General features: G+C 31.3%; 1 protein-coding gene across 9 annotated transcripts in view; it reads left to right on the forward strand.

The window, feature by feature from the left end:
- Positions 1-27,109, forward strand: part of GPHN (gephyrin) — a 390,537-nt gene that overhangs the window by 89,941 nt on the left and 273,487 nt on the right. For all 9 annotated transcript variants that reach the window (XM_039875261.1, XM_039875256.1, XM_039875259.1 and 6 more), the window contains exon 3: positions 24,190-24,247. In XM_039875261.1, the coding sequence (XP_039731195.1) occupies positions 24,190-24,247 (58 nt within the window). The remainder of the gene's footprint in view (positions 1-24,189; positions 24,248-27,109) is intronic.

Here is a 27,109-nt window from a genome sequence, read left to right on the forward strand (position 1 = left end):
AGATGGGCATGTATCTCTGTCAACTCCCTGTTGGGGTTTTTGTTTATTTGTTTGTTTTTCATATTTTATGGTTTGGAGATTCTTGACTATATTTGGATTTTATATGATAGAACTTCATGTTCAGATTGAACTCCAAATTCCTAACTCTTAAGAATGGGGCCCTTGAATACCTAAACTCTAGGCCATGCATTAGCAGATCACACAAGGGTCCAGCAAATACTGGCCCCAGAATTCTTTACTTTTCTGGATTTCTGCCTTTTTACTTATGGTCTTTCATAAATTTTTTAGTTTCCAACCAGTTTAGTTAAAAAAAAATACATACACGCGTATACACATATACATGCAAATGCTCACTCAACATTTTTAGATGTGGTATACTGGATGGAGATTTAACCAAGTATCTTGGTTTGCTGTAGTACAAAAAGACAACCCATCTGAGTTTTCTGGAACACCTTACAGGAATCTGTGCTCACTGGAGTCAAATTCTTCTATGTGGATTTGTTGTTCCTTTACCCGGGGGGAAAAATTAGAACTCGACTGCCCTAGCCAGAGCCAAGTAACTCTCGATTCTCCAAGGAACATTTGAAACAGTGAAATTTGCCTCAAAAATGTAGCTGACTCTTATAAGACTAGAGCAGATTTTGAAAAAGTATACCGAGTTGTTAGTAGTGATACAAGTTGTTAGGTATTCTATATTTATGTTTAAATATTACTCCAAAAGAGTAACAAAACTCAAGTTAGAATTGAAGTGCTCTTAATTCAAAACTCTATTTTATTTAAAATGTTCAACTAAAACATTTTCTTCATACCTCAAAATAGTTATGTAAGAACAGTCTGTTGTCACAGAAGTCATTCTATTATAAAGTTATTCTGTTATAAAGGGTATAGTTTCTATTTAAAATGTTAAGTTACAAATATTTATCCCTTGAAGCCATCTGCTCTGCTAAATACCCATAAGTATTTTAGACTGAAATCTGGAAGATGGAAATACTTGAAAACCTTTGCGTTATTGACTCTTAATTTTTTAGTTTGTTACTTGCTTTGAGTAGAAGTTATGCAAAAAGCTTATTTGCAAACATTATATTGCCCTCATTAAAAAACAGTTTTAAATCCTCTTATTGAAAGGACCTTCCATATCCAGATCAAATTATTTTATTAAAAATATCTAATTCCTAATCCAATTAAATAAACAAATAAAATGTCTTTACTCAATAAATTTATTTTCACAACAAATATATTTACATCTAGAGGTCTGTTAGGTGAATTTATGTTTAAAATCATTGTCTTAATTAACTAAAAAAGTTTCTGTGGGGACATTAAAGGGAAAGTTTGCTCCCTGCTACCCTATTCAAATCATTTCGATATTGTCGTTATAACTCCAGGAACTTAACATGTTCAACTTGCCATTTTATGAATACATGTTTTATTGAGTGTTCATTTCATATTTCCTTTTTGGATGGTATTCCTCTAAACATTTAGAGAGAAGTTAGTTACAATTCTAGTTCCCCACTCCAGCCCCTTAGCCCCCAACCCCCAACTGGCATCTCACACATATACCCATTTCCAGAGGACTGGAAACTGGAAAGAAAGATGCATTAGAGCTGGACAAAACAGAGGTTTAAGAAAAGTTCCTGAGAAGTCATAACCACAAACTGATCTTAGAATGAGTTTGCAATTTAAATTCATATCACCTGGACTATACAAAAATCCTTAAATGTATGAATTTAGTTAAAAATAGTCCATGACTGATAATGATTCTGAGCACATGACAGAAACAAATGCAAATTCTCTGATGAATCTACTTTATCTTAAAATTCAAATAAATACCACAAATTATTTCCCGATGAATATGAAAAGCCACAAGGAAACGAGGCGCCGTGAATGAGAATTAGTAGAAATACTAGACAAGTGTGTGCATTGTGGATTCTATCTCAATGGATAGGATTGAATATGTCCTTGAGTCTATATAACTCTTACTGTAGAAATTTATTGTGGTTTTTTTACTATCGAGTCTCCTATTCCTTATCAGGCTTCATTTATGGAAGCAATGGTGATGATGTCCAGCAACCATGCATGATGTGTGAAAAAATGTATGATAGTTCAAGCCATGCTATACTATTAAACTATGATTATTTTTCCTGCCACCTTTGGGGTTGGTTTTGTTTCCACTTACCTTCTAAGCCTGATTTTCTGGCCTTCATTTGATCTAAGCTTCTATTTCTTAAGTTTATTCCCTCCATTTTTTTTTCTTAATAAGTCTGGAGTTAAGGGTTAGTGTTATTTTTTGCTTGTTTGTTTGTTTGCAACCAGTTAATCTCACTGATACACCCCACCGCCTTCACATTGGAAGAACCCTGAACATTACTTCAATTGTTCGTTCCTTGTGAACACATACCAGAAGAGCTTGCCCTTCCTGATCTGTGGGCCGTGAATAAGTTCTATGTGGAGAGGGCTTTGTTTTTTTAATCCTTCCAACTCATACTTTTGGTTAATTTTTAATCTTCTATTTTCCCTTCAGAGTCTCACAACAATATTTGCTTTACCAATGTTTAATGTAGATATTGTCAGTGGTTTGCATGTGTAGTTTGGTGAGGTATATCTCAAATGAAAGGAAATTTCATGCTGTAAAGGGGTTGACAAGATATGGAAGCAACCTAAGTGCCTATTGATAGATGAATGGATACAGAAGATGTGCCGTTGCTTTTAGTTTGTAGGTATGCAGATTAAGAGATTTATACATTTCATTATATAGTTCTGATTACACTAACTCTTATAAAATATGCAAGAGACTTTAAAAGATTCCTGCAAATATACCAAAATTATAGGTAATACTAATAATACAAACACGAAAATGGCAGAGCTAAGACTTATCCTTTTAGCAGGACCATTTTTTGCAGCCATAACATAAGATTATTTTTTAAGCCTTCAAAATAGAATCTAACCAAAGGTCCTCAAAAAAGTTATAATAACTAATAAAACTGTTATAAATAAGAATTTATAGCCACTTTCTTGAACAATGAACTACTTCACCTTAAGTATATTTTTTATCTTGAAATAGTACCTAGTGATAATATATGAATATAATTTATACATAAATACATATACATAAACTGGGACTGCATGCTAAAAATTTTTACAAATGGAAGCCCAATCGAAAATATTTGAAAAAGATTGATCTAGATCTATGCAGTTCAGTATGGTAGGCAAATGTTGATAGTGAGCAGTTGGAAAGTAGCTAGTCCAGATTGGGATGTAAGTATAAAATACACATCAGATTTTGAAGACTTACATGAAAAAATGAATGTAAAAATCTCATAATTATTTACATTTATTATTTGTTGAAGTGTTAATATTTTGGTTTTATTGAGTTAAAAAATACATTATTAAAATTAATATTAACCATTTTTTAAAAATGCTAGCATGCTATATATGTTCTTCTGCACTTTTTAGATAGTATTCTATATTTTCACTTTTAGAACTGCCATGTTTTTTTACAATAGTTGCATGCCATTCCACATATAAAATATTAAAATAGAATTAATGAGTTTCTTAGTGATGGACATTGAAGTTGTTTTCAGTTCTTTGTTGTTACAGACAAAACTTCATAATATCTACCTATGTGTCTTTGTATGCATATACAAATAGAGAATAAATTATAAATTAACAAGGACAGAATTAAAGATTCATTTACATTTAAAAGCCATCAACAGATTTCCCCTATCTATACAATTTATAATCTCAATGGCAATGTACTGTTTACCCACATCCTTCTTAGTGCACTCTTAGGAAAGGTGTTTTCTTTGTTGACCTGAGATGTTTCCCTTGTTTTGGTTTGCTTTGCTATTAATAAGAGTGACACTGATAATCATTTTATATATTTAAAGCCATTTTTATTCCCTCTCCTGACCTTTGCCCATTTTTTTCATTGAGTTTATTTTTCCTTATTGATTAACAAGAACTGTTTCAGGATTGGAAATTAATCCTTTACCTAGTATTGTGTTGGCATAGTATTTTTAAGTTTGTCATTTACCTTTTGACTTTCTAAAGATATTTCTTCTATGCAGTATTTTTCTTTTCTATTGAAATATAATTGGCATACAATATTCTATTTTAGGTATATATAATAGCAATTCGATGTTTATATACATTATAAAATGATCATGGTAAGTCTAGTTACTATCTGTCACCATATAAAGTTATTACAATATTATTGACTATATTCCCTATACTGTACATCCCCATGACTTACGTTTTTTATAACTGGAAATTTGTACCCCTTAATTTCTTTTATCTATTTCACCCGCCTCCCTCTCCATTCCCTCCCCACTCTGGTAACCACCTCTTTGTTTCCTGTATCTATGAGTCTGTTTCTGTTTTGTTTGTTGATTTGTTTTGTTTTTTTTTAGATTTCACATAGCAAATACTCTCTAGGTACATCCATGTTGTTTGTTACAAATGGCAAGTTGTTATTCTTTTTTATGGCTGAGCGATATTCTATTGTGTGTGTGTGTGTGTGTATTTATATATACCTCATTTTTATTCATTCATCTCTCAATGGACATCTAGGTTCTTTCCATATCTTGGCTATTTTAAACAATGCCGCAATGAATATAGGGGTGGATATATCCTTTCAAATTATTGTTTTTGTTTTCTTTAGAAACCCAGAAGTGGAATCGCAGGGTCATATGGTAGTTCTATGCTTAATTCTTTGAGGAATCTCCATACTGTTTTTTGTAATGGCTGCATTAGTTTACATTTCCAAGAACAATGCATGAGGATTCCCTTTTCTCCATATCATTGCCAACACTAGTTATTTATTGTCTTTTTGATAATAGCCATTCTGACAGGTGTAGTGGTTTTAATTTGCATTTCTCTGATAATAAGTGATGTTGAGTATTTCAGATCCCATGCCAGATCTACCCCATCAGAATTCACATGTTAAAGTTTAAGAAATACTGGTCCTGACACACTGGTTTTAGCTTCAAGTCTAGATTTCTGCTGAAACTACCACCTAGTGACAGATTTATAAAATTTCTGCAACTAAGAAACCTTTATTTTTTTTTCTTTTTTCTTATCAAAGTAGTAAAATAATTCATATAGAAGAACAGAAAATAAAAGAAGATGCTACACTTCCCCTATCTAGTCCTACACCAGTTCCTTAGAGACAGTCATTTTTAACTATTTCTGATTTTAGTTCTCATATTTATTTTCATAACTAAAAATGACAAATATTGGAGAGGATATGGAGAAAAAGGAACCCTCATACACTGCTGGTTGGACTGCACATTGGTACAGCCACTATGAAAAACAATATGGAGGTTACTCAAAAAACTAAGAATTGATCTACCATATGATCCAGCAATCCCTCTACTGGGTATTTACCCCAAAGACTTGAAAACCCATATCCGAAAAGAAATTTGCACACTGATGTTCATAGCAGTATTATTCACAGTGACCAGGACATGAAGCAACCAAAGTGTCCTACAATAGATGATTAGCTAAAGAAGCTGTGGTACATATATACAATGGAATATTACTCAGCCATAAGAAGAGATGAAATACTGCCATTTGCGACAACATAGGTGGACCTTGAGGTAATCATGCTAAACATAAGCCAGACAGAAAAAGTTGAAAATCACATGATATCACTTATATGTGGGATATAAACCTAAAAGCAACAAATGAATAGGACAAACAAACAGAGACTCATGGACGTGGACAATATACTAGTGGTTACTAGAAGGTAGAGGGGACAAAAAGAGGGGAGGTAGATGAGGTAAAGGGGGTCAAATATGTGGTAACAGAGATAAATCCAACTATGGGAGATGAACACAATGTAAATATATATATGCCTTACTGTTAAAATGTGCAGGTGAAACTTATTAGATTTCATTAACCAATGTCACCATTAAAAATAAGTTTTTTAAAAATAAAAATAACAAAATAAATTAATTAATTTAATTTAAAAAATATGACAGCCCTAGTCTTTTATTTCTAAGTCTGTCAAATTTAGAGTATATTTATGAACTTCCTGCTATAAGAGGTAAGAAATTAACTCACACCATCCTATCTATCCATGCCTCTCTTTTTCATAATTACATTGATTTAGGTCTTTGATGAATTTGTCTTTTTACTTCACATAATATGGATTGATTTCTTTTAACATAAAGTTTAGACATCCTCTCTTCACAGAATGAATCATTCTAATCTTATATAAAATCTATAAAGAATTAAAGGAAAAGATGGTTGGAAAGGAGGGAAGGAGGGAGGAAGATAATAAAGAAAGAAAACAGTCCTAAATTCATTCCTTTATACCAGTAAAACTTTGATACTAAAGCCAAAACCAGACAGGAGAAGTACACAGAGATTAATTACAGGCCAATGTCACTCTTAAAGAGAGATGGAAACATTTAAAATAGTAAAAGCAAGCCAGCAACATATAAAATGCATAGAAAAGATAATACATCTGTTGACTTGGAGTTCCAGAAATACAGTGTGGTGTTAGTCTCTAAAATGGGTAAAAGGAAAAGAATAAAAAGGCCTTCTGGAATGGCACCCCCAAATTATTTCAGCTGGTTAATAAGAGAAATACAAGGTAATACATGCCAGAGTTTACCTCAGGTTCTGACTTTCAGTAGTTTCTCCTACCAATGCATCACAATTATAATTAATATTTATGCAATTATCTGCTAAATGTCTCCCTCCCTTTATTATAAATTATATGAATTCAGCGATTGTCTTATTTTTTTCTTTAACCCTAATCCCAACACATTGTCTGGTACATGATAGTATTTGCTCAAAAGTATTCATTAAAAATATTCATGAATTTAATATTTAACTTCAAATTAATTTAAAAAGTACTTTGGAGAGCTTGTAGATTTAGTATGCATGTAAAACGAATGTTCATTGCATATATAGCAATATTTTAACAGCTAACAGTTACTTAGTGCTTATTTAAAGGTTATACAAAACCTTAACACTTTTTTATTCGTCATCACAGTAATCCTGTGAGGTAGATGATAGTATTCTGTTTAATAAGCAAGCATTGTGGAGTTTAGATTATATTATTTGCTGCAAGGATTATAAATGACAGATCCTGGACTTAGGTCATTTGTTTTTACTATCTCTTGGATTCTTATATTAACTTTTATCACATACCCAGTTCTTCATTGACTAAGGAACGGTTTCAAAATTAAGGTATGTATAATTATCATTAAGATATACAAATAAATAAATGAGTACTTTTGATTATTTTTCATGTAGTCATTTTTTATAATGAGCATTAAATTTTATAAATTTAGATTGTGTTCATTAAATTTGAATCACATAAAAGAAAACAGCCGTATTTCTAAATTAATTTTACAAAGCAGAAATAGAAATCCATGGCAGTTAATTAAGAAATAGCACATAGTGGTCTTTGAATTACCTAAATTATTTTCTTGCTTGTCCTACAAGTACTAGTGTTCAACTCATTAAATTTTCTATTATTTCTTCAAAAACAATGGAATCAACAATAATACAAGGAGTGAAAGGAGATGAAAAACTAGTAGAGCAAGGTATCTTAGCTTAGAATGGATGTGGGTGAGATGGGCTTGGGGAATCTAGGAAAAGCCATGGCAATATGAAAACATAAAACAGTGATATATTTTATTTGAACTGATAGAATCTCTAAAATCTAGAAATATTTATTATGTAAGTTCATCTTTTTTGAAAGAATAATGTACATCTTTTCTTAATGACTAATAAAGCATGCAGAAGAATGAATACTTGTATAAAAAAGGGATGTCTATTTCTATATCTACATAGCAATGGCATTTATATGCATAGAGAAACATATAGGAAACTGGTATGTTATGGTAGGGGGGAAAATGTTTCACTGTGCTTTCCTAACTTTGAAAGTTTTTTACCATGTGAATGTATTATTTATTCCAAAAAGTGACTGAAATGAAAAATAATGATTTGTTAAAAACAAGTTAATTTTTCTACATGGTGGAAGAAAACTCTAATCAGATTGGTTTTGTAATTTTTATGATTTTTCATTTGAATTTGCTCTAACAGTTTTATTTTTTTATTGGTTCTTAGAAATTTGATATTGTCCATGATATATTTTAGACGTGTTGTCCACTTGATAATAATAGAAAATTATAAAGTAAGTTATGGAATATCTTTTAGCTTTATTAAGATATAACTGATATACAGAAAATTATATACATTTCATGTATACATCTTGATGAGTTTGGGTTTTTGCATACATACATACATACATCCATACATACATACATACATACATACATAATACCATCACCATAATCTAGGTACTAAATATGTCCATCACCTTCAAAAATTTCCTTGCATTCTTTTGTGGTGTTGTTCTTTGGTAAGGAACACTTAACATGAAATCCATCGTCTTAACATAATTTAAAATGCACAATACTATATTGTTAACTGTAGGTATTATACTGTATAGTAGATCTCTAGAACTTATTTATCTTGCATAATAGAAACTTTATACCCATTGAAAAACATTTGCCCCTCTCCCAGCCTCTGGCAGCCACCATTCTAGTCTCTGCTTCTTTGACATTAACTGTTTTATATACCTCATATAAGTGGAATCATGTAGTATTTGCCTTATTGCGACTGTCTTATTTCACTTAACGTAAGGTCTGGTTCATCCATGTTGTTGCAAATAGCAGGAATTCCGTCACTTTTAAGGATGAATAATATTTCATTGTGTGTATGTAGCACATTATCTTTATCAATTAATCTGTCAATGGACATTTGGGTTATTTCCAAATCTTGGCCATTGCAGATAATGTTACAATGAATATGGTGCAGATATCTCTTAAAGATCCTGATTTCAAGTCTTTGAAGATGTACACCCAGAAGCAGGATTGCTGATAATATTGTAGTTTATTTTTAATATTTTAAGGAACCTCCATACTATTTTCCACAGTGGCCACACCATTGTACATTTCCCTCAACACTATAATGGTTCCCTCTTCTCCACATTCTAGCTAACAGTAGCTATCTCTTGTTTTCTGACAATGGCCCTCCTAACTGCTGTGCAGTGATACTTCATTGTGGTTTTGATCTACATTTCTCTGATGATTAGTGATGTTGAACATCATTAATAAAGATGAATGCTGTTTCATATTCCTGGTGGCCACTCGTATGTCACCTTTGGGGAAAGTCTATTCATGTCCTTTACCTATTTTTTAATTGGATTATTATTATCATTATTATTATTTTGTTAATGAATTACAGGAGATTCTTAAATATTTTGAATATTAACTTCTTATTTGGTAGATGCTTTGCAGATATTTTCACTCTTTCTCTAGGCTGCCTTTTCACTCTGATTTTTTTCTTTGCTATGCAGAATCTTTTTTGTTTGATGTAGTCCCACTTCTTTATTTTAGTTTTGTTGCCTGTACTTTTGGTGTCAAATCCAAGAAATTATTGCCAAGACCAGTGTCAACCCCTATGTTTTCTTCTAGGAGATTTACAGTTTCAGGTCTTAACTTTTAAGTATTTAACTATTTTGATTTAGGTTTCTTGTTTTATATATACTGAAAGGCAGGGATCTAATTTCATTCTTTTGCATGTAGATATCCAGTTTTCTCTACATTCTTTGTTGAAGAGACTATCCTTTCTCATTTTGTATTCTTGTTGAAGATCAGTTGACTACATACATTGATTTATTCTTGGAGTCTCTATTCAGGTCAGTTGATCTACGTCTGTTTTTATCCCAGCACCATACTGCTTTAATTACTGTAGCTTTGTAATATATTTTCAAGTTAGGAAGTGCAATGCCTACAGCTTTGTTCTTCTTTCCTGAGATTGCTTTGATTCTTTGAGATCTTTTGTGGTTCCATATGAATTTTAGTATTGTTTTCTTGTTTCTGTTAAATATGCCATTGGTGTTTTAATAGAGATTGTTTTGAATCTGTAGATTGCTTTGGATAGTATGGACATTTTAACAATATTAAGTCTCCCAATACATGAATACATGCTGTCTTTCCATTTACTATGTATAATATGTATATATACACATACATATATGTGTTATATATATTTTTTATATTTTGCTTTTCCATCAAGATTATAAACTTCTTGGCACCAAAAACCATCACTTCATATGCCACCAATTACCCTGAATATTACTGGGTATTACTATATAATATTACTATAACATGAGTTTTCATTGCTTGCTCTTTTTAATCTTTGTGTTTTGCTCATTGTATAGCTCTCAATTAAACACCTGTTACTTATTTCTTTTTTGTAGTTTCACTTGCTAGGCAATTAAATATCTATAAAACCTTTAGTTTCACTTGCTAGGCAATTAAATATCTATAAAACCATGTGTAAAAGAAAATTACTTAAAGCCAAACTCTCAGAAATGTATTATATTTTAGTATCTTGAACTAGAAATTTAAAATAATTCTTTAAAATTTGACCTAAGAGCAGATAAATTGTGATTTTTTATTTTTTTATTTATTATAAGGAAATAAGAGAAAACGTGGATTTTTATATTACAGGAATGCTGTCAGTTAACAATAGGCTCCTTTTCCTTTCCAATAAGAATAGCTGGATATGATGGAGGTGATGCAGGTTTATTTTTGCAGTTGTAACAGATGGTTACCATTATTCTTTTTAAAACAGTAAAAGAGACTAGACATGAGAAAGTAATATTATTGAATAATTTCTTCACAGGTTTTTGTTTCATTGATGACAACTAGTAAAAGGATGAGATTTTTTTATTAATGAGAAGAAAATCCATTGCTATTATAAAAGTATATCTGTTATCTTACATAATTTAAGTGTTCGGGGTCAGTTACTTAAACACTATGCTTTTTAAAATAGTGTTTTCAAAAGAATATTAATAACTGTCAGAAATTTGTCATGGTTTTAACTATAGAAATTTATTTATTTTTCTACATTAAATTTTCTTTTTCATTTGTGTAATTTCCCCTTTTATTGCCTCTACTCTTATTTTACCACTTTAGAGAAGAGTAGCTAGGTGTTAGTTTTTCTCACTTTTGATTAGATGAGCCAGGATTCAGTCAGAAAAATAGGAATCATTTTAGCTTTTTCAAGCAGGGAGAGATTTATTGCAGGAAATTAACAGCTTACAAAATTTCTCAAAAAGCTAAAGGAATGGAGATTGGGTATGACCTGTGCTAGACCTTAGTTTTATTGCTAATATTTAGTGAGTCAGAAAGTTGAAGCAACTTCACGAATTGTAAAGGGATGATCATGACTGCCTCCAATTCCAAATGGGTAATTTGTAGGAAAACACCCATAAGGAAAATGGTGTTGAGTTAGCCGCAGAATATTTAGCACCATAGTAAAATATAGATGGAAGATACGATTAATTCTACAGAGGATATCATTTAAGGATATCATTATTTTTAATTCATCATGTTCTATGTCTATTTCTCACCATTTTCTTACTGAGCCTATAAGTACTGACTTTGTTAAAAGTCACCAACTTCTTGCTACCTCATGTCACTGAATCCCAAGCATATTGTATAATTTTCTTTTAAGTATGAAGTATTGAAGATAAACCAGATATGCCACATTTAGAAGAATGGAATTATTGAATGTACTTGAAAAGGAAAACTTTTTTTCTAGGTAATATATTGAAACTATTAGTAAAAGTAAAAATAAAGGAGAATATCATCAGGTTCTTATACTGCTTTTAAAATAACCATCCTTTTGGTCAGCATTTAGTTTCCCACTGGACTATGGAAAGAAAAAGACATAATTTCATAGATAGTTTAGAAAAACTCATGTACTCATAACTTCAAAGAGTCACTAATTTGAAAGGCAAAGTAACTTTCCTGTGTCGATTACAGTATGAGTCAGTGACACAAACCTTTTCATGGAAATCTTAGAATTCCCCTTATTAGGTATTTACTGTCTTTGTCATTTAACCACAGGTATGAGTCTCTGTAGGAAAAAAAGATTTATCTCACTCCATCGTTGCATCCGTGATGATTCTAAGTATTCAAGTATTATAATTATAAATGCTTGAACAGTGTTTATGTGCATCAGTAGTGACAATGATAATGAGTGAAGAGAACAAGAAATAGTCTGCAACTTCTTTAAGTCAGATTGTGAATATAAACAAACATTTAGAAAAGTCATTAGAACTCCAAGGTGAATTTGTCCACAAAAGACAAGAAAATGAGGTTATTTAAGAATTTTAAAACTTAACAAATTTTCACTTTTAATTATCTAGAGATCAGGTAGTTTGTTGTTTTTCTGGGAAGTTAATATCCATTTATTTACCCATGGAAAAAATCTCAGCTAAACAAAGCACTTTTTCCTCCAAAATCACAAATATGTCTTCAGTCTATAGAAGCCAAAACTGATTTAAAGGGAGTTTCAAACTTTTATTTCCACTCTGAAGTGGGTTTTTTTTTTTTTATTATTTTGGTATAACAAAGGTTATGAAAAGCATTAATACCTGTTGAAATGGGAACAAATAAGAATAGTAACAAACACACTATCTTTCCTACCCATACTTATTTGTTTTGAATATTATGTTAGCCTCAGTAAAAAAATATTTTTCTTGATTTTTTATGTCAAATATGTATTTCTTCTAAATTTTACATCTACAATAAGAAAGATTTTTGATGGAAATGCTGCTATGGATGAAAGTGGAGAAATTTGTGCTTGCCAGCCTCAAAAAGTTGGTTTAGGAGACCCAAATTAAATGATGTATTCGAAAATTATTTCTTAACCTATAACTGTCACACAAATGTTATTAGTATTTATATTAATCCCTCCTGAATAATTACATTTAAAATTGACAAGATTATTTTGTTTCTATTTACTTCAGGTCCAAAATCAGGAGTGACAAACTCAGATGCCTATTGGAGTGTATCAGAGTGGCTCTATGCAATAGATCTTCCTATGAAGATGGGAATATTCTGTCTGTACTGTCTAATACTGTAGCCACTAATTACATGTACCTATTGAGCACTTAAAATGTAACTGAGGAACCAAAATATTTTAATAAATTTAAATAACCACTTGTAGCTAATGGCTACCCTATTTTGACAGCACAAATTTAGAATAACACTAAATTCTATACAAATAAACCCAAAATTTCAATGATTTAACACAAGTTTTATTTCTTTTTCATGTAACAGTCTATTGTGAATATTTCCGATGTCTTGGGGGCAGATCTTATGTCTTTATCTGTGGCTTTCTCATCCCTTAAGACCTTGGAGACTTTTGCTTTCAAATGGCAAACGGAGAGAAAAGTCCACTTTAAAACCCCAGCCAGAAATTCAGAAAGATTACTCTGCTGACATTCAGTTAGTGAGAACTAGTCCTGTGGCCCTATCTAGATCCAAGGAACTGAAAAATGTAATCCCTGGCTAAGTGCAGCCACTGTCCAGCAATAAATTCATCACTGTGGTATGAGGATCACAATTTTTTGATAATTCTACAATAAGAGACCAGGCAAGTATACAAAAGTGAAATGGGCCAGATGTCAATGCATATGCATTTACTGTATTGGGGAGTGGAAGGAGGTGTGGCAGAACTGTGGCATGCTCTAAACGTAGAGAAGTTACTATTCATTATCAAATAGTGTTGTCCTATTTTACGGTGGGAACGATGTTCCCAGATCTTTTAGTTTTAACGGTTTGGGGGTTTTGTTTTTTTAAACGAATATCTGAAACTCTTGTTTCCCTGTGAAATATCCCTAGTTTTAAAAGATTATGGATAAAACTACTATAAACATTCATGTACAAGTTTTTCTGTTAACTAGCGTTATGTTTAATTCTTAAAAAATTGCCAAATTTTTTTCCTAAATTGATGTACCGTTTTTCGTTCCCACCACCAATATATGAGCTCCACATCCAACACTTGGTATTGTCAGTATATTTCATTTTGGTCATTCTGACAGGTATGCAATGGTATCTCATAATGGTTTTAATTTCACTTCCTTATTGGCTAATGATGTTGAACAGTTCATGTTCTTACTTGCCATCTGTATATAATCTTTGGTCAAGTGTTTATTCAAACCTTTTGTTCATTTTTAATTGGGTTGTTTGCTTTCTTAGTGTTGTTTTGAGAGATTTATATATTCTTCATAAGGATATATACAAGCCTTTTGTTGAATACGTGGTTTGTCAATTTTTTTTCACCCAATTTGTAGTTTGTCTTTCTATTTTCTTAACAGTGTCTCCTTCAGAGTGAAAGTTCTCAATTTTGATGAACTCTTTGCCTAACTCTAGGTCACAAAGATTTTTTAATGTATTTTCTTACAGAATTTTACAATTTTATATTTAGTTCTAAGATCAGTATAAGTTAATTTTGTGTAAGGTGTGAAGTTTAGATCAAAGTACATTTGTTTGCATATAGATGCTCACTGCTCTAACACCATTTGTAGTAAAGTAAAAAGGGAATTTTGTAGGCCATCAGCAGGAAATAAGCGAAGGAAAAGATATTTTTTACTACTATATTCTCACTATGGGATTTCCTAGAAAGCTTTATCATTCCCATTGTGTAGTAAGTTCATTTGCTGTAATGTGTTAATACTCTTTGAAAATTGCCTAATTTTAATCAAGAGCATATTTGTTTACTAATACTTACCACAGTGAATTGTAACTACACTATTTCTTTCTCACATCATTAGATTAAGATTATAAGCCTGTAACCAAATGACTAGAGTTTATTTTCTAGCAAACATGGGAATAAGTCCTATCAAAATAGAATTTAGAAGTAAATGGTTTAATGCTTTAAATGTGTAAGCTATATGGTTATTTTGGACATTAGGCACACAATTCTTTTAACACAAATTTGCTTTAAAATCTCCCTAAGATCATTCAAAAATAAATAAACCAACAAATATTTATTAAGCACTTGTTTTCTAGGAATTGTATTAGGTTCCGTGGAAGACATTAAGAGATAATTTATGGTTTTATGTCCTCAGAAATTGTATACTCAGGTCGATATATAATAAAATCTAGAGCTACAAACTCAAAAACCATCTTGTTTCTACTCATGATGCCTTTTTAGAAGTGGATTTGCCAGCCTTTTAAATCTCTTTTTTGTTTCTGGCCTTTAAAAATAACTTTTAAACCTCATCCTGTATCAATTTTTATCATATTTTCAAAGAACCTCTGATTTCCTTTAGTTTTTTCAAATTTGTTAGCATAATATTACATATAGAATTATTAAATAACTTCATATTTTCTTTTTTATTATCTCATTTTCTCATTTTACTAAATGATGTTCAAAAAATTTTTGATTTTTGAATATATTACCAAACATCATAATTTAGATAACTAATCACGTTTTTTAGACATGTAGGTTGTTTTCAACTATGTAGGAAATAATCTAAATTCATATAATAGTTAGAAATAAAACTCAGCAGACACCTTCTAAGTCAATGCTCTTCTTTCTTTACTATAATATTTCTATGTCATGTTTTGTATAAATATATAAGGAAATACATATAATTGAAGGTTATTTATGCATTCAGAAATTCATATAATGGCCTAACAAAATACAGAAAATAAAATATAGCTAAGCAAAATAAAATTTTATACAAAAACCTGGAGTTAGGATTTTTGTATCTAATCATTTTAAATTTTAAAAAATTAGATATTTTTATTCATTTTAAGATATCTAAATAAGCCATATTTATTGTAATTATAAGATGATCAGATACTGTTCTACCTTTTTCTTCCTTTAAACAGCAGTAATAATGTTTCTGTTGTGTTTAGACTTTATAAGTGTTCTCAGAAGAATCATCTAAACCTTTAGAGAATTCTTGTAAGAGTTTATTTAAGCCAAATTGATGACACATGCTGGGGAGCAAGATCTTAAATGTTCCTGAGAATAATAGTTTCTTTTATACTTTTGGAATTATGGAGGGAACATAAGAAGATGGGAGAAAGCAACATGCGGATTTGGACTACAGAATTGTGCTCTCTTGAGGGTGGTCTGCTTTAGAAGGAGGGGTCTGAAAAGAGGCATTTTAAGGTATGTAAACTTAGATGCACAGTAACAATGGACAGAGCTTGCTTAAAGCAAAGATAAACTTTTTACTAAATAAATTATGTGCCTGGGTGTGACTACCCACTATGACCTGTAGATAGGCATTAATGTTTTACTACCGCACCCTTTTTTTATCCATGTAAGGTCTATTCATATATGTTGTTTAATTCGCTTCTGGCAACAAAGGTATGAATGAAGTAGACAGGTTGGTCATGATTTTGCTTATTTTATAATAAAAACTGGCTCAGGCAGATTAAGCAATTTACTAAAGTCTTGTAACTCACTATTAATGATCAAGTTAGGGTTTTTTGATTCTCTGCTGGGTATTTTGTAGACAAATATTTGAAATATCCATTCCAAACTTTTTTAAACTATTAAATACAGAACATTTACTCTTTATTTTTTTTTAAAGTCCTAACCGTTCTTCCTTAATGTTCCTTGCTTTTCTCTATTCTTTCTTCTAAATCAAACCCCATTATCGCATACATGTATTATTACAGTTATACTTTTTTTGATGTTTTTGTCAATACTCTCTTCCTCACGCTCCAATCCTGCTTCCATACTAATCTTCCTGTGATGGTTAATTTTATGTGTCAACTTGATTGGCCTAAGGGTTGCCCAGATAGCTGGTAAAACTTATTTCTGGGCATGTCTATGAGGATGTTTCTGGAAGACTTTAGCATTTGATTCAATAGACTAAAGAGTCTCTCCTCACCAATGTGAGAAGGGGTTACTGGGTGCTTAAATAGAACAAAAAGGTCAAGGAAGGGCAAATTCTCTCTCTCTTCTTCAGCTGAGACATCCATCTTCTCTTGCCCTTGGACATTGGAATCTTGGGAGTCTGGACTTAAATACCCGTGACTCCCTGGTTCTCAGGCCTTCGGACTCAGACTGAGTTATACTGTGGTAGCAGAGGCCGAGCTAACTGTTTCCTGTAACGGTTCAAGGTTGTTCACATACTTCCCATAATAGGTAAGGGGCTTTTCAGTGTCACAGCTGATGTGGCACAGACCACTGGCTCTGGTTGGTCACTCCCCTTACAGCCTGCCAAGCAATCAAAATAAACTTTTTTTATATAGAAAGAACATGAGGAAGTGTAAGATGTGTATAAAAGGGAAAGCCCCGCAGCGAGATCGGGGCTCAGCCTTTGGATGTGAATCTGCTGAGCCGGTGCCGGCACCAATAAACGCTACTTCCTGTTTATTGCCTCGGTGTCCCGTCTCTCTCCAAGTATCTTGCAACAATTCCATCTGCTTTCCTAGTTTTCCAGCTTGTAGATGGCTGATTGTTGGACTTCTTGACCTCCATAACCTGTTAGCCAATTCTTATAATAAACCTCATATATATGTATACCTACATGTATATTTCTATTTATCTCCATTTCCTATTCTGTTTCTTGGGAGAATCATGACTAATACACTTCTTTAATCTGCTTTCATATATAATTTCCTCATCAAAGTAGTGTCACTTGCTCCTCATTGACTTCATAATAACAACTGTTTCTCAGCCTAACATTTAAGACCTCCTTGGTGCCACCCCACTCCGTCTTCCTAACTCTATAGATTACTTCATTTGAATATCCAGCTTTTGCTCTAGATAATCTGTGTAGCGCCTTACTACATTAACTCATACTGTGCTTCTCACAGGAAATACTTTTCCTCTTTATCTCTATCTGAATCTAATCTATTTTAGGCCCTAAATAAATTTAAATTTCTCTTTCAGATCTTGAGTAGCCATTCTAGTCCACCTTGATTTCTGTATTTTGTATTATAGTATTTGATAGTTCTCATTGTTTCATTTATTTTAAGTTTAATTATATGTTGTTATATATAATGATATCACATATTATATTTAATAATATAATATTAAATGATATCACATATTCGTAACTATATTATCAGTTTTTGACAGAGGGATGATGACTTAAACTTCTTGTATTCTAAACTTTTTTACTTTGTATTCTCTTCAGGACATAACACAGTGCATTGCATACTATAGGTGTTCATTAAATATATTTGAATTAAATGGACAAAAGTACATATTATTACCATAAGTATGTTGGAAACAGGTTGGGGCAGAACTAACAGACTTTAATCTGTATCAGAATCCATGATAAATACATTTCATGTACTTCTAAAAAAATTCTTTCTCGTTTTCTATTTGGCTCCTGTATTCCTCGTATGTAGGGTTTCTCAGTCTCAGTATTATTGACATTTTGGGCCAGATAATTGTTGTGGAAGGCGTTCCTGTGCATTGTAGGATGTTAAACAGCATCTCTGGCTTCTTCTGATTAAATGCCTGAGTAGCACCATCTAAGCTGTAACTATTAAAAATGTGTTCAAACAGTGCCAAATGTCCCTTGGGAGCAAAATTGCTGCCAGTTGCGAGTCACTCTGGTGGTTTAAGCAGATTTTTTTTCAATAGAGCATAAGTATATAGATAAGGCAGTTAAAATTAAAATCTTATTGAGAGTGCCTTTCATTCTCTTTTAGTGTTTTATTGAATTTCTATGCTATTAAAAATTCACATTTCTGGAGTATAAAGAATGCTATAGGGATATGCTCCTTCAGTGCTATTCAAATTTATAACTTTAGTAGCTGATAATATCTAAGGTAAATTGTCAGACTGTTGAATTAGCTTTGGCAGGAAGCCTGGATAAACCACTTAGTAGGGAACAGGGAAAACATGGGAATAGAGAGAAAGGATGAACAAGGTACATCCTTAATCGTTTGTCTTTCTCAATATAAAACATCTCCATAATATTTATTAAACAGTTATATATAATGTACCTTATATATGCATAGAAGAATACTAATCACTGAGTGTAAGCTCTTTTTTAAAAAAAATAAGAACTGTTTCTATTTCCTAAGTAATTTATAATGCATGTGAAAATAATTCACACACACACCAAAACAATAACCAAAAGAAGGCAGTATATGGGGTAACATAACAAATGAATTGGGATAATCAAGGCGTGTTAAAAGTCTGTAGAAAAATGAGATCACGTGTATTGGAATGATCATTTTCCAAGCAGTTTTCATTGCGAGCATCTTGTGTTTACTATGCTCTTTCTCTAAAAAAAAAAAAAAAAAAATCACAGTATCTTTGTATCCTTACTTCTCATTCAAATTTTTACCAGAATTTGAGCTCATTTCATGGACCTGAAGTTTGGATGTTCTCCAGCCACACATTCCTCTACCTGCAAGTTTCCAATCAATAATAAGGGGTAATGCAAATGTTACGAGTTCTACTAACCTCTCTGCAATCAACTTGGAAGTGAAAATATTTTACGGCTGAAAAGACCTGATTAGCAAACCTTCTCTTCCCATTAGTCCTATTGTTTATTCTATAGTGTTAGAGTTTGAGAAGGAAGAATAGATATGTTAGAGGTGAGGAGAACAGAAAGGTTTGAAAGATAATTGCTGGTTAATGATAAAAATAAAAACAGTGAAAAGGTCAGCTACAGCTCAGCTTAGCTGAATCTTCTACTCTCAATCCTAACAAACATTAGAACAATCAGATTTTTTCACCTCCTTAGTTCATATTGTTTTCCTTTAACTCAGTTCTTATTTTTCATTGAAGTAATGCATTCACATGTTCTAAAAAGTCAAATGATGCTAAAATAGCTCATGGCAACAATAAAATCCAGCTGTCTGTTTTTCCGGCTGCTTCTAGAAGCAACCATTTTCTTTTAGTTCTTCTTCTGATATTTACATATTTATCTCATACTGTGTTCTTTGCTGTATCGATTTTAGACATTGTGTTTACTTCTGTATTAGTTTTCTATGGCTACCATAACTAACTTAATAGCTTAAACAAAAAAGTTGTTATCTGTAATTCTTTAGTTCAGAAATCTCATACAGGATCTTAGGCCAAGATAAAGATTTGGGCAGGGCTGCATTCCTTTTTGGAGGCTCAAGGAGGAGAATCTATTTCCTTGTTTTTTTCCAGCTTCTAGTCACTACCATCTTTCCAGGGTTCATGCCCCCGCCTCTCAACTTCCCTCACCTCCCCAGACCCTCCACACACATTCTTCACCTTTAAAACAAGCAACATCTGGCAGGCCTAGTTTTCACACTGCCTTTGCTCTGATTCTTTCTTTCACTTGCAAAGATCATTGTAAGAACATGGGGAACACCAAGATAACCCAGAATAAACTCCCTATTGTAAGGTCAGCTGATCAGCAGCCTTAATTCCATCTGCAACTTTAATTCCACTCCACCATATAACCTAGCATATTCACAAGTTTTATGTATATCAAATCATAATTTCAGAAGAAAAGTAAAGAGTTATTTTAAATATTTTGGGATGTTCATCCCTGGAATGAATATGAGACAAGAGACTTGAATCTATAATTTCCTTAGTTGGTCCTAGGTCACTAAGTTCCTCTTATAATGTGAGCCCCTGGCCAAACTGAATTAAGATTCTGGTATTTAAAAATACATGTTGTTGGTGCAACACAACCTCTAAACTTTAGCTACTTCATCCTTCGCTCAGTTAAAAATATAATACTCTGTTCTGATTCTGAAATAAAAACTGTGTGTTGGAATTATACATTATAAGATGGATATGTTTTGGAAATGGATAGTAATGATGGTGTCACATCATTGTGAATGCAATGTCATTGTATAATTAGTTGTACACTTAAAAATGGTTAAAATGCAAAATTGTTAAATACATATACCACAATAAAATCAAAAGAGAAACAAAAACCAGTTGACCATAAATGTGACATTTATTCCTGGACTTTCAGTTGCACTCTGTTGCTTTATGTCTATCTTTATGCTATATTGTCTTGTTTACTGTAGCTTTGTGCTAACTTGAAATCAGGAAGCAGGAATCCTCCAACTTTCTTCTTTTCAAGATTGACTATTCTGTGTGCCTTGAATTTCCATCTGAATTCTGGAAACTGCTTATCAATTTTTGGATCTGAGTTTTTAAGCCCAGCTCTGCTGCTCTTAGTTGTGGGACCTTTGAAAAACTACTGATCTCATTTTTTCATAATCTTTATTATAGGTTATGAGAGTTAAGTGAGGAAAACAAAGCCTGACATAATGGTTGGCTTATAGTAAATACTCAATATACTACTAGGAGTAGTATTGCTATTCCTAGTTACTACCACTGTCAGTCACTGCCAATATACTACCATTTTTATATATTAACCAGACTAAAATAGAACTCTGCCTCAAGTGTATTCTACAATGAGGACACTGTGTTGTAATGGAAAGAATATGAAATTTGGAATGAATCTACCTAAGTACAGTAACTGTGGAATACTGATAGTATGTTATATTTGTGGCTATTTTACATCTAGCTGTTTTTCACAATTTTCACATGAAAATAGAAATGTTATTTTCAGAAATAAGTTCAAAGGTCAAAATTAATATTTAGGTGTTACAATTAATTTGTTTGTAGTCATGGAATAGAAAAAAAGGTGGATTGAAGTAAGTTTATTCTTGAACTTTTTAAAAAACTAACTTGCTTATGACTCAGTTGTTTTCTTTAATTACTGCTAGTGTTTCTTATTATTGGATATTTTTTCTAATGTTTCAGCTTTAATCTCATTTCTATGTTTAGTATAATACCAAGTTCCCTGTGTGTTTAGCCACTTGATTATATGATTATCCTACTATTTTATCAGTATATTATTTATATGCATAATGTTTGTGTGTCAAATTTCCATTTTAATCCAAGTAAGAATATGTTGTCATATATTTTACCTGCCTTTTTAATAGTCAAAACCATTATCACTGGTTTGAAGTTGATATAGGAACACTGATCTGGAAACCTACCTTCTCTAGGTTTGAGATTCCAGGAAAGGCAATATTTGAGATAGTGTTAGTCAACATTAATCAAAAGATATTAGTTGTTTGTTGAAGTAGAATTGAAGTTTATCATAGCCACTTCATTTTTATTTTTCTTCAAGAAGTCAGCTGTTATCACCATGGCATCTTTGAATCATTATTGTCCTAACAAATTGAAACGATTTCTGTAATCTATGTAATAAGGTGTTATAGACTGCTTATATTATAACCAGTACATTTTACAATGACAAGTGCTTTAAAACATTTTTTATTTTGAAATAATTTCAAACTTTCAACATCTGTCTAGTTCTACTGTAATATTTTAGTGCATTATATTATAGATACTTGTTTACTCATCTCCTTTTCTACAATACCATGATTTCTTTGCATCCTCATTCTCTAGATTGTATCCATAACATAATATAAACTCAATGAATAAAATGATGAACTCATTATTTGCAAGGCTATAAATTGAAGTTCTCAAATTTTCATTAGTCTTTTTGTTCTAATGTCTTTACTGATATCCCAACAATCTCAACTCCTAATTGAATAGCTTTAATAATTGACAATGAAAATGTTTTTTAAATGTCTACTTTAAATCCCTTACATAAATTTATAATTTTTCATTTTAGTAACATCCAGTGCTGCTTTTTTACTGTTTTACTATCTTATTTGTTATGTCACTTATGAACCTTATATAATATGAGTTAAGTTAAATTTCATTAGTGTTTTTATCATTCAATCATGACACTTTAAATCTAGGAAGTAATTCTCAAATCAATGTCTGAACACTAGTTTCATTAGCAAGAATAAATGGTAACATTAAAGAGTTCAAATGCAAAGTTTTTAATAACAATAATTTGGTTAAATTAAGCTATTTTTAATGGGATTAATCTATTTTTAATGGAAACCAGAATGTCATTTACTAATTTACATTTGAGACAGAAGAGGTCCTAAAGTATCTAGAATACGTGTCTTATTTACAATACTTTCTTTTCTGATATTGAGTACTTATAAAGTCAAATAAGTAATCAGAAAGCTCCTTTTTAAGCACTGAATTGGAGCAATGATAGGTAGATATCTTAGAACTTAAGAACCTAGAGCACCTGTGTGATAGAGATATGATAGTAGCTACAAATGCAAGCCACATATTCATTTTTAAATTTTTAGTAGCACATTTTAAAAACTAAAAAGCAGATGAAGGTAATTTTACTAATATAGTTTATTTAACTCAATATATTCACTATGTTATTTAGCATGTAAGCAGTGTTTTAAAATTTCTTTTGTACTAAATATTTGAAATCTGGCTATATTTTATACTTAATGTACATCTCAGCTCCTTTACTTACTCTTTCATTTACTTAAAAAAATTACTGAATAACTCTTTGTCTCAATTTCCTCATTTTTGCAATGGAGAGAGTTACAAGAGTTAACTCTCTTAGATAATATATGACGTGCCTGGCAAATGGTGTTACATAAATCTTAGCTGCTTTCTAAAAAAAATTATTTCAAACAGATGAACATGACATGTAATGACATAACTGCCTCAAGGCAAAGATCATATCTCAGGCATTAAATTCGTAACCCTCAAACATTCATCTCTTTCCCTTGGACAGTGCTGGGCACACACAACTCTCTGACTCTTTGTTTAAATTATATTTTAAATGAAGCAAAATCAGTTGTGAAATGTACCACACTAATGTAAGGTGTTAACAAAGAAAACTATGGGGGGCAGTGGATCCTCATAGTTTTCACTTTGAGTAAATGAAAGAGTTAATAATTAAAGGAACTAATGGAGATGTACGTTAAGTGTAAAATATAGCCAGATTTCAAATACTTAGTATAAAAAAATTTTTTTGAAACACTGTTTACATGCTAAAATAACATTGTGAATATGTTGGGTTAAATAAGCTATATTATTCAAATTAATTTCATCTGCTAATGAATTGCTTTATTTTCTGCTCAAATTTTCTGTAAAGTTAAAACTAAAAAAAGTGAAGTCTGTTATAAAAACTACCCCAGAAAAAGCAAACACCATGTCTGTTGTTGGTTCTTGATACATCTTAGTTGCGAGAGAATCCATCAATAAATTTTGCAGTTTTAGTGTCATTAAAACTATCAATAAAGAAAGTTTAGTTATGATTAAAAATCTAACTTACTGTTTCCTCTTTCAATAGTTATTCCTTATCTATCTCTTTTAAACTACTGTATTGAAAACTTAATCACAAAATGGTTGTTTTTCATCCATGATTATTGCAGTAGGCAATGGGCTGTTATTGGTGGCACTCTGATGCTTGCGTTAGAAATAGTTCATGGTTGTTTGCACACTATTGCTGGTATTGACAATATTTTCTTCTAATTTCAGATTGGGTGGGACTATATCGGCATACAAGATAGTACCAGATGAAATAGAAGAAATCAAGGTATGGTATGGCATTTTTCACCTCTACAGAAACTTAGTATCTTGGAGGGAAGGTGGGGAAAGAATTGCTTTTTCTTTATGCTATTGAATCTTTGCCTGTGTTAGGACAGCATTTAATTCTCACTTATCCTATTTGAATTTAAATATATATATATTATTTATATGTATATCAGATAATCATCAGATTTCATCTACCATTATCAATGCATTTCTAAGAAAAATATTAGGAGAATCAAAAAAGAGCCCTTTCCAGTAAAATTCATTGAAAATCTACATGTATAAGTATTAGTGTGCATAATGGATTATCTCTTTATCTTGTTTTAATTTCTTTTCCCTGTAACCTTTCACCAATTATAAATAATATCAGTCTTCTAGTAAATATTTTCTTGTTCCTTTGAAAACAGTTTGCCAATATCAATTTAAAATTTACAGTACAATAAATGAAAAATTGACATTTTCGAAAATTACAGCATTACTACAGTGTTCTGTCTCTAACATTTTACTAAATCCTATGGACTGTTAGTCTTCTAACCTAGCATGTGGCCCATGTGCAAAAGCAATTTACCATGTAACGAGACCTGAACTTACTACCTATTTTATAAATAAAATTTAATAATCAGATAGAAATAGTCAAGGATAAACAATAATTAGTTAAAAATGACATGTAAAAAGCTCAACAAATCATTAAGCTGATTTGACTCATTTTTCAAAATCAAGTTCAATAAATTCAAATCTTAGTAAATAATTTTTTAGTTTGTTTACATTATTTTTATATCGGTTAAGCTCATTGATCTTTATTATGTAATATACTATTAGTTTCAGTATGTCAGGTGTTATGGTAGTCAACATCAGGAATTAATGCCCTGATTATATTTTAGCAATTAAAAAAAACAGTATCAAGAGATATACTCCAGCTTAATATAAAGTCATAAAATAGTTTAGCTGGGAAGAACCTTAGATCTAATCTATATCTCTCATTTTTCAAAAGAGGAAATGAGAACTAATAAAAGTAAACTTGTTAAAATTAATTGTTTGAGGTCCAATAATTACTTCCAATTTTATAATCCGTTGTTGTTAAAGGGTCAGAATAACATGAGCATATTACTTCTTGAAATACATATTATAGCGTCAGAAAAAAACTAAACCGTAGAAACTTAAATAATCAATAAATGTATAAATAAATAATTAAGCAGCATTTATATAAAGGATATAGAGTTGAAATCCATTTATCTTAAAGGTGCTTTGCCTTATTTACAATTATAATATGTTAAGTGATAAAGGTAAACAAAGCATTCTATGAAATACATAGGAAGGGCACTTGGTCATTTGAAAAAGATACTCAGCAAAGTCTTTCCAAGAAGTAAACTCAGCAAATTGGAGTTCTGTACAGAGGTATTGTCACCTGTGAAGCATAAAAATAAGATAATATGGCCCCAAATCACAAGGTATAAAATAAATGCTATTGAGATATAGGACTGGTGGTGGGCCTTTTATGCCATGTTAAGAAATTTAAATTTGATATTGAAAACTATGGGGTGCCATTATGTGATTTTAAGAAAGAAAATAACAGAATGAGCTTGGTCAATTTTTTATTTTTTTCTGTAATGAGTGAGAAAAATTATTTCAGTGAAGAGGAGGTTCTATCTATAATGAAGGAGACCAGATTGTAAGAATATAGGCACAAAATGATTAAAAAATAAGAATCATTTGATCACATCAATAGATGCAGAAAAAGCTTTCGACAAGATACAACATCCATTTATGATCAAAAGCTGAACTAAAGTGGTGGCAATGAGACTGAAGAAAAGACTCAGATTCAAGAAATATTATTTAAGAAAATAAAATAAAAAATGCCTGATGATTTATTGGATGTTTAGGGGAAAATGGAAAGGTTGACTCAGGTTTCTGTCAGGAAACTGAGTAGATCGTGTTAACTGTTAAAGAAGAAATACAAGAAAAGGAATAAGTTTGAGAGGAAAACAGTACATTTTGGACTTAATTAATTTGAGGTCCCTCTTAGATAACCGAATATCCACTAAGTCACTAGATAAATCAGCCTGGACCTCAGAAAAGATAATTCTATCTTTTGATTGATATTGAGATTTGTCATTATACAAGTTAGTTGAGGCCATGCTAGTGAATGGAATTGCCTAAAAAAGCTATATGAGGTAATAATAGTGGACCGAAAAGAGAAAGTATTGCTCTAGGGAAGGTCCATCCTAGAACCGGAGGATTAGTATATTATTTTATTAATTTAATTAATTAGCAGAAATGTTGCCTATTTTTTAATAGTGACTTTTTTCTCTACAGGAATAAATTTTTTGTTGTGTTTTTTTGAAATTCTAGAGTTATAGGAGTTATCCCTCAGGAGATTTTTGAAAAAACACTCATGGATGACATGTAATATATGATTTTTTTCTATCAGTTACCGGTATTATATCTGAAACAGCTTCATAGAGTTTGAGGCCTGAGGCATAAAAAATATGAAATTGATTCTTGGCATTCAAAAGTGTTGGAAGAAAAACTGTTATAAAGCATTTCACCAGCATATGATGGCACCATCAACATTTTCAGCTGAAATCAGATATTATAATCTTTTTGTTTTGATTGGAAGAAATGTAAAACATCTAGTGTAATTATTCATTTTAGTTGGCTAATATCTGAGTAATTTTATATTATTTAAGTAGTACTATTGAGTTTAAATTAGAAATATACTGTCAATAATATACCATGTATAAATAAGTATGCATGTGTATTTTCACTATTAAAAAGATATGATTGATTAATGAAACATAATTCAGTTTTTGTCAGAGTTGGTAATCTTCCACAATGTTACTAGCACAGAAATCATTATTTAGTTCAT

The sequence above is a fragment of the Pteropus medius genome, unplaced genomic scaffold, assembly GCF_902729225.1.
Source record: "Pteropus medius unplaced genomic scaffold, Ma_sr-lr_union100, whole genome shotgun sequence".
NCBI lineage: Eukaryota > Metazoa > Chordata > Mammalia > Chiroptera > Pteropodidae > Pteropus > Pteropus medius.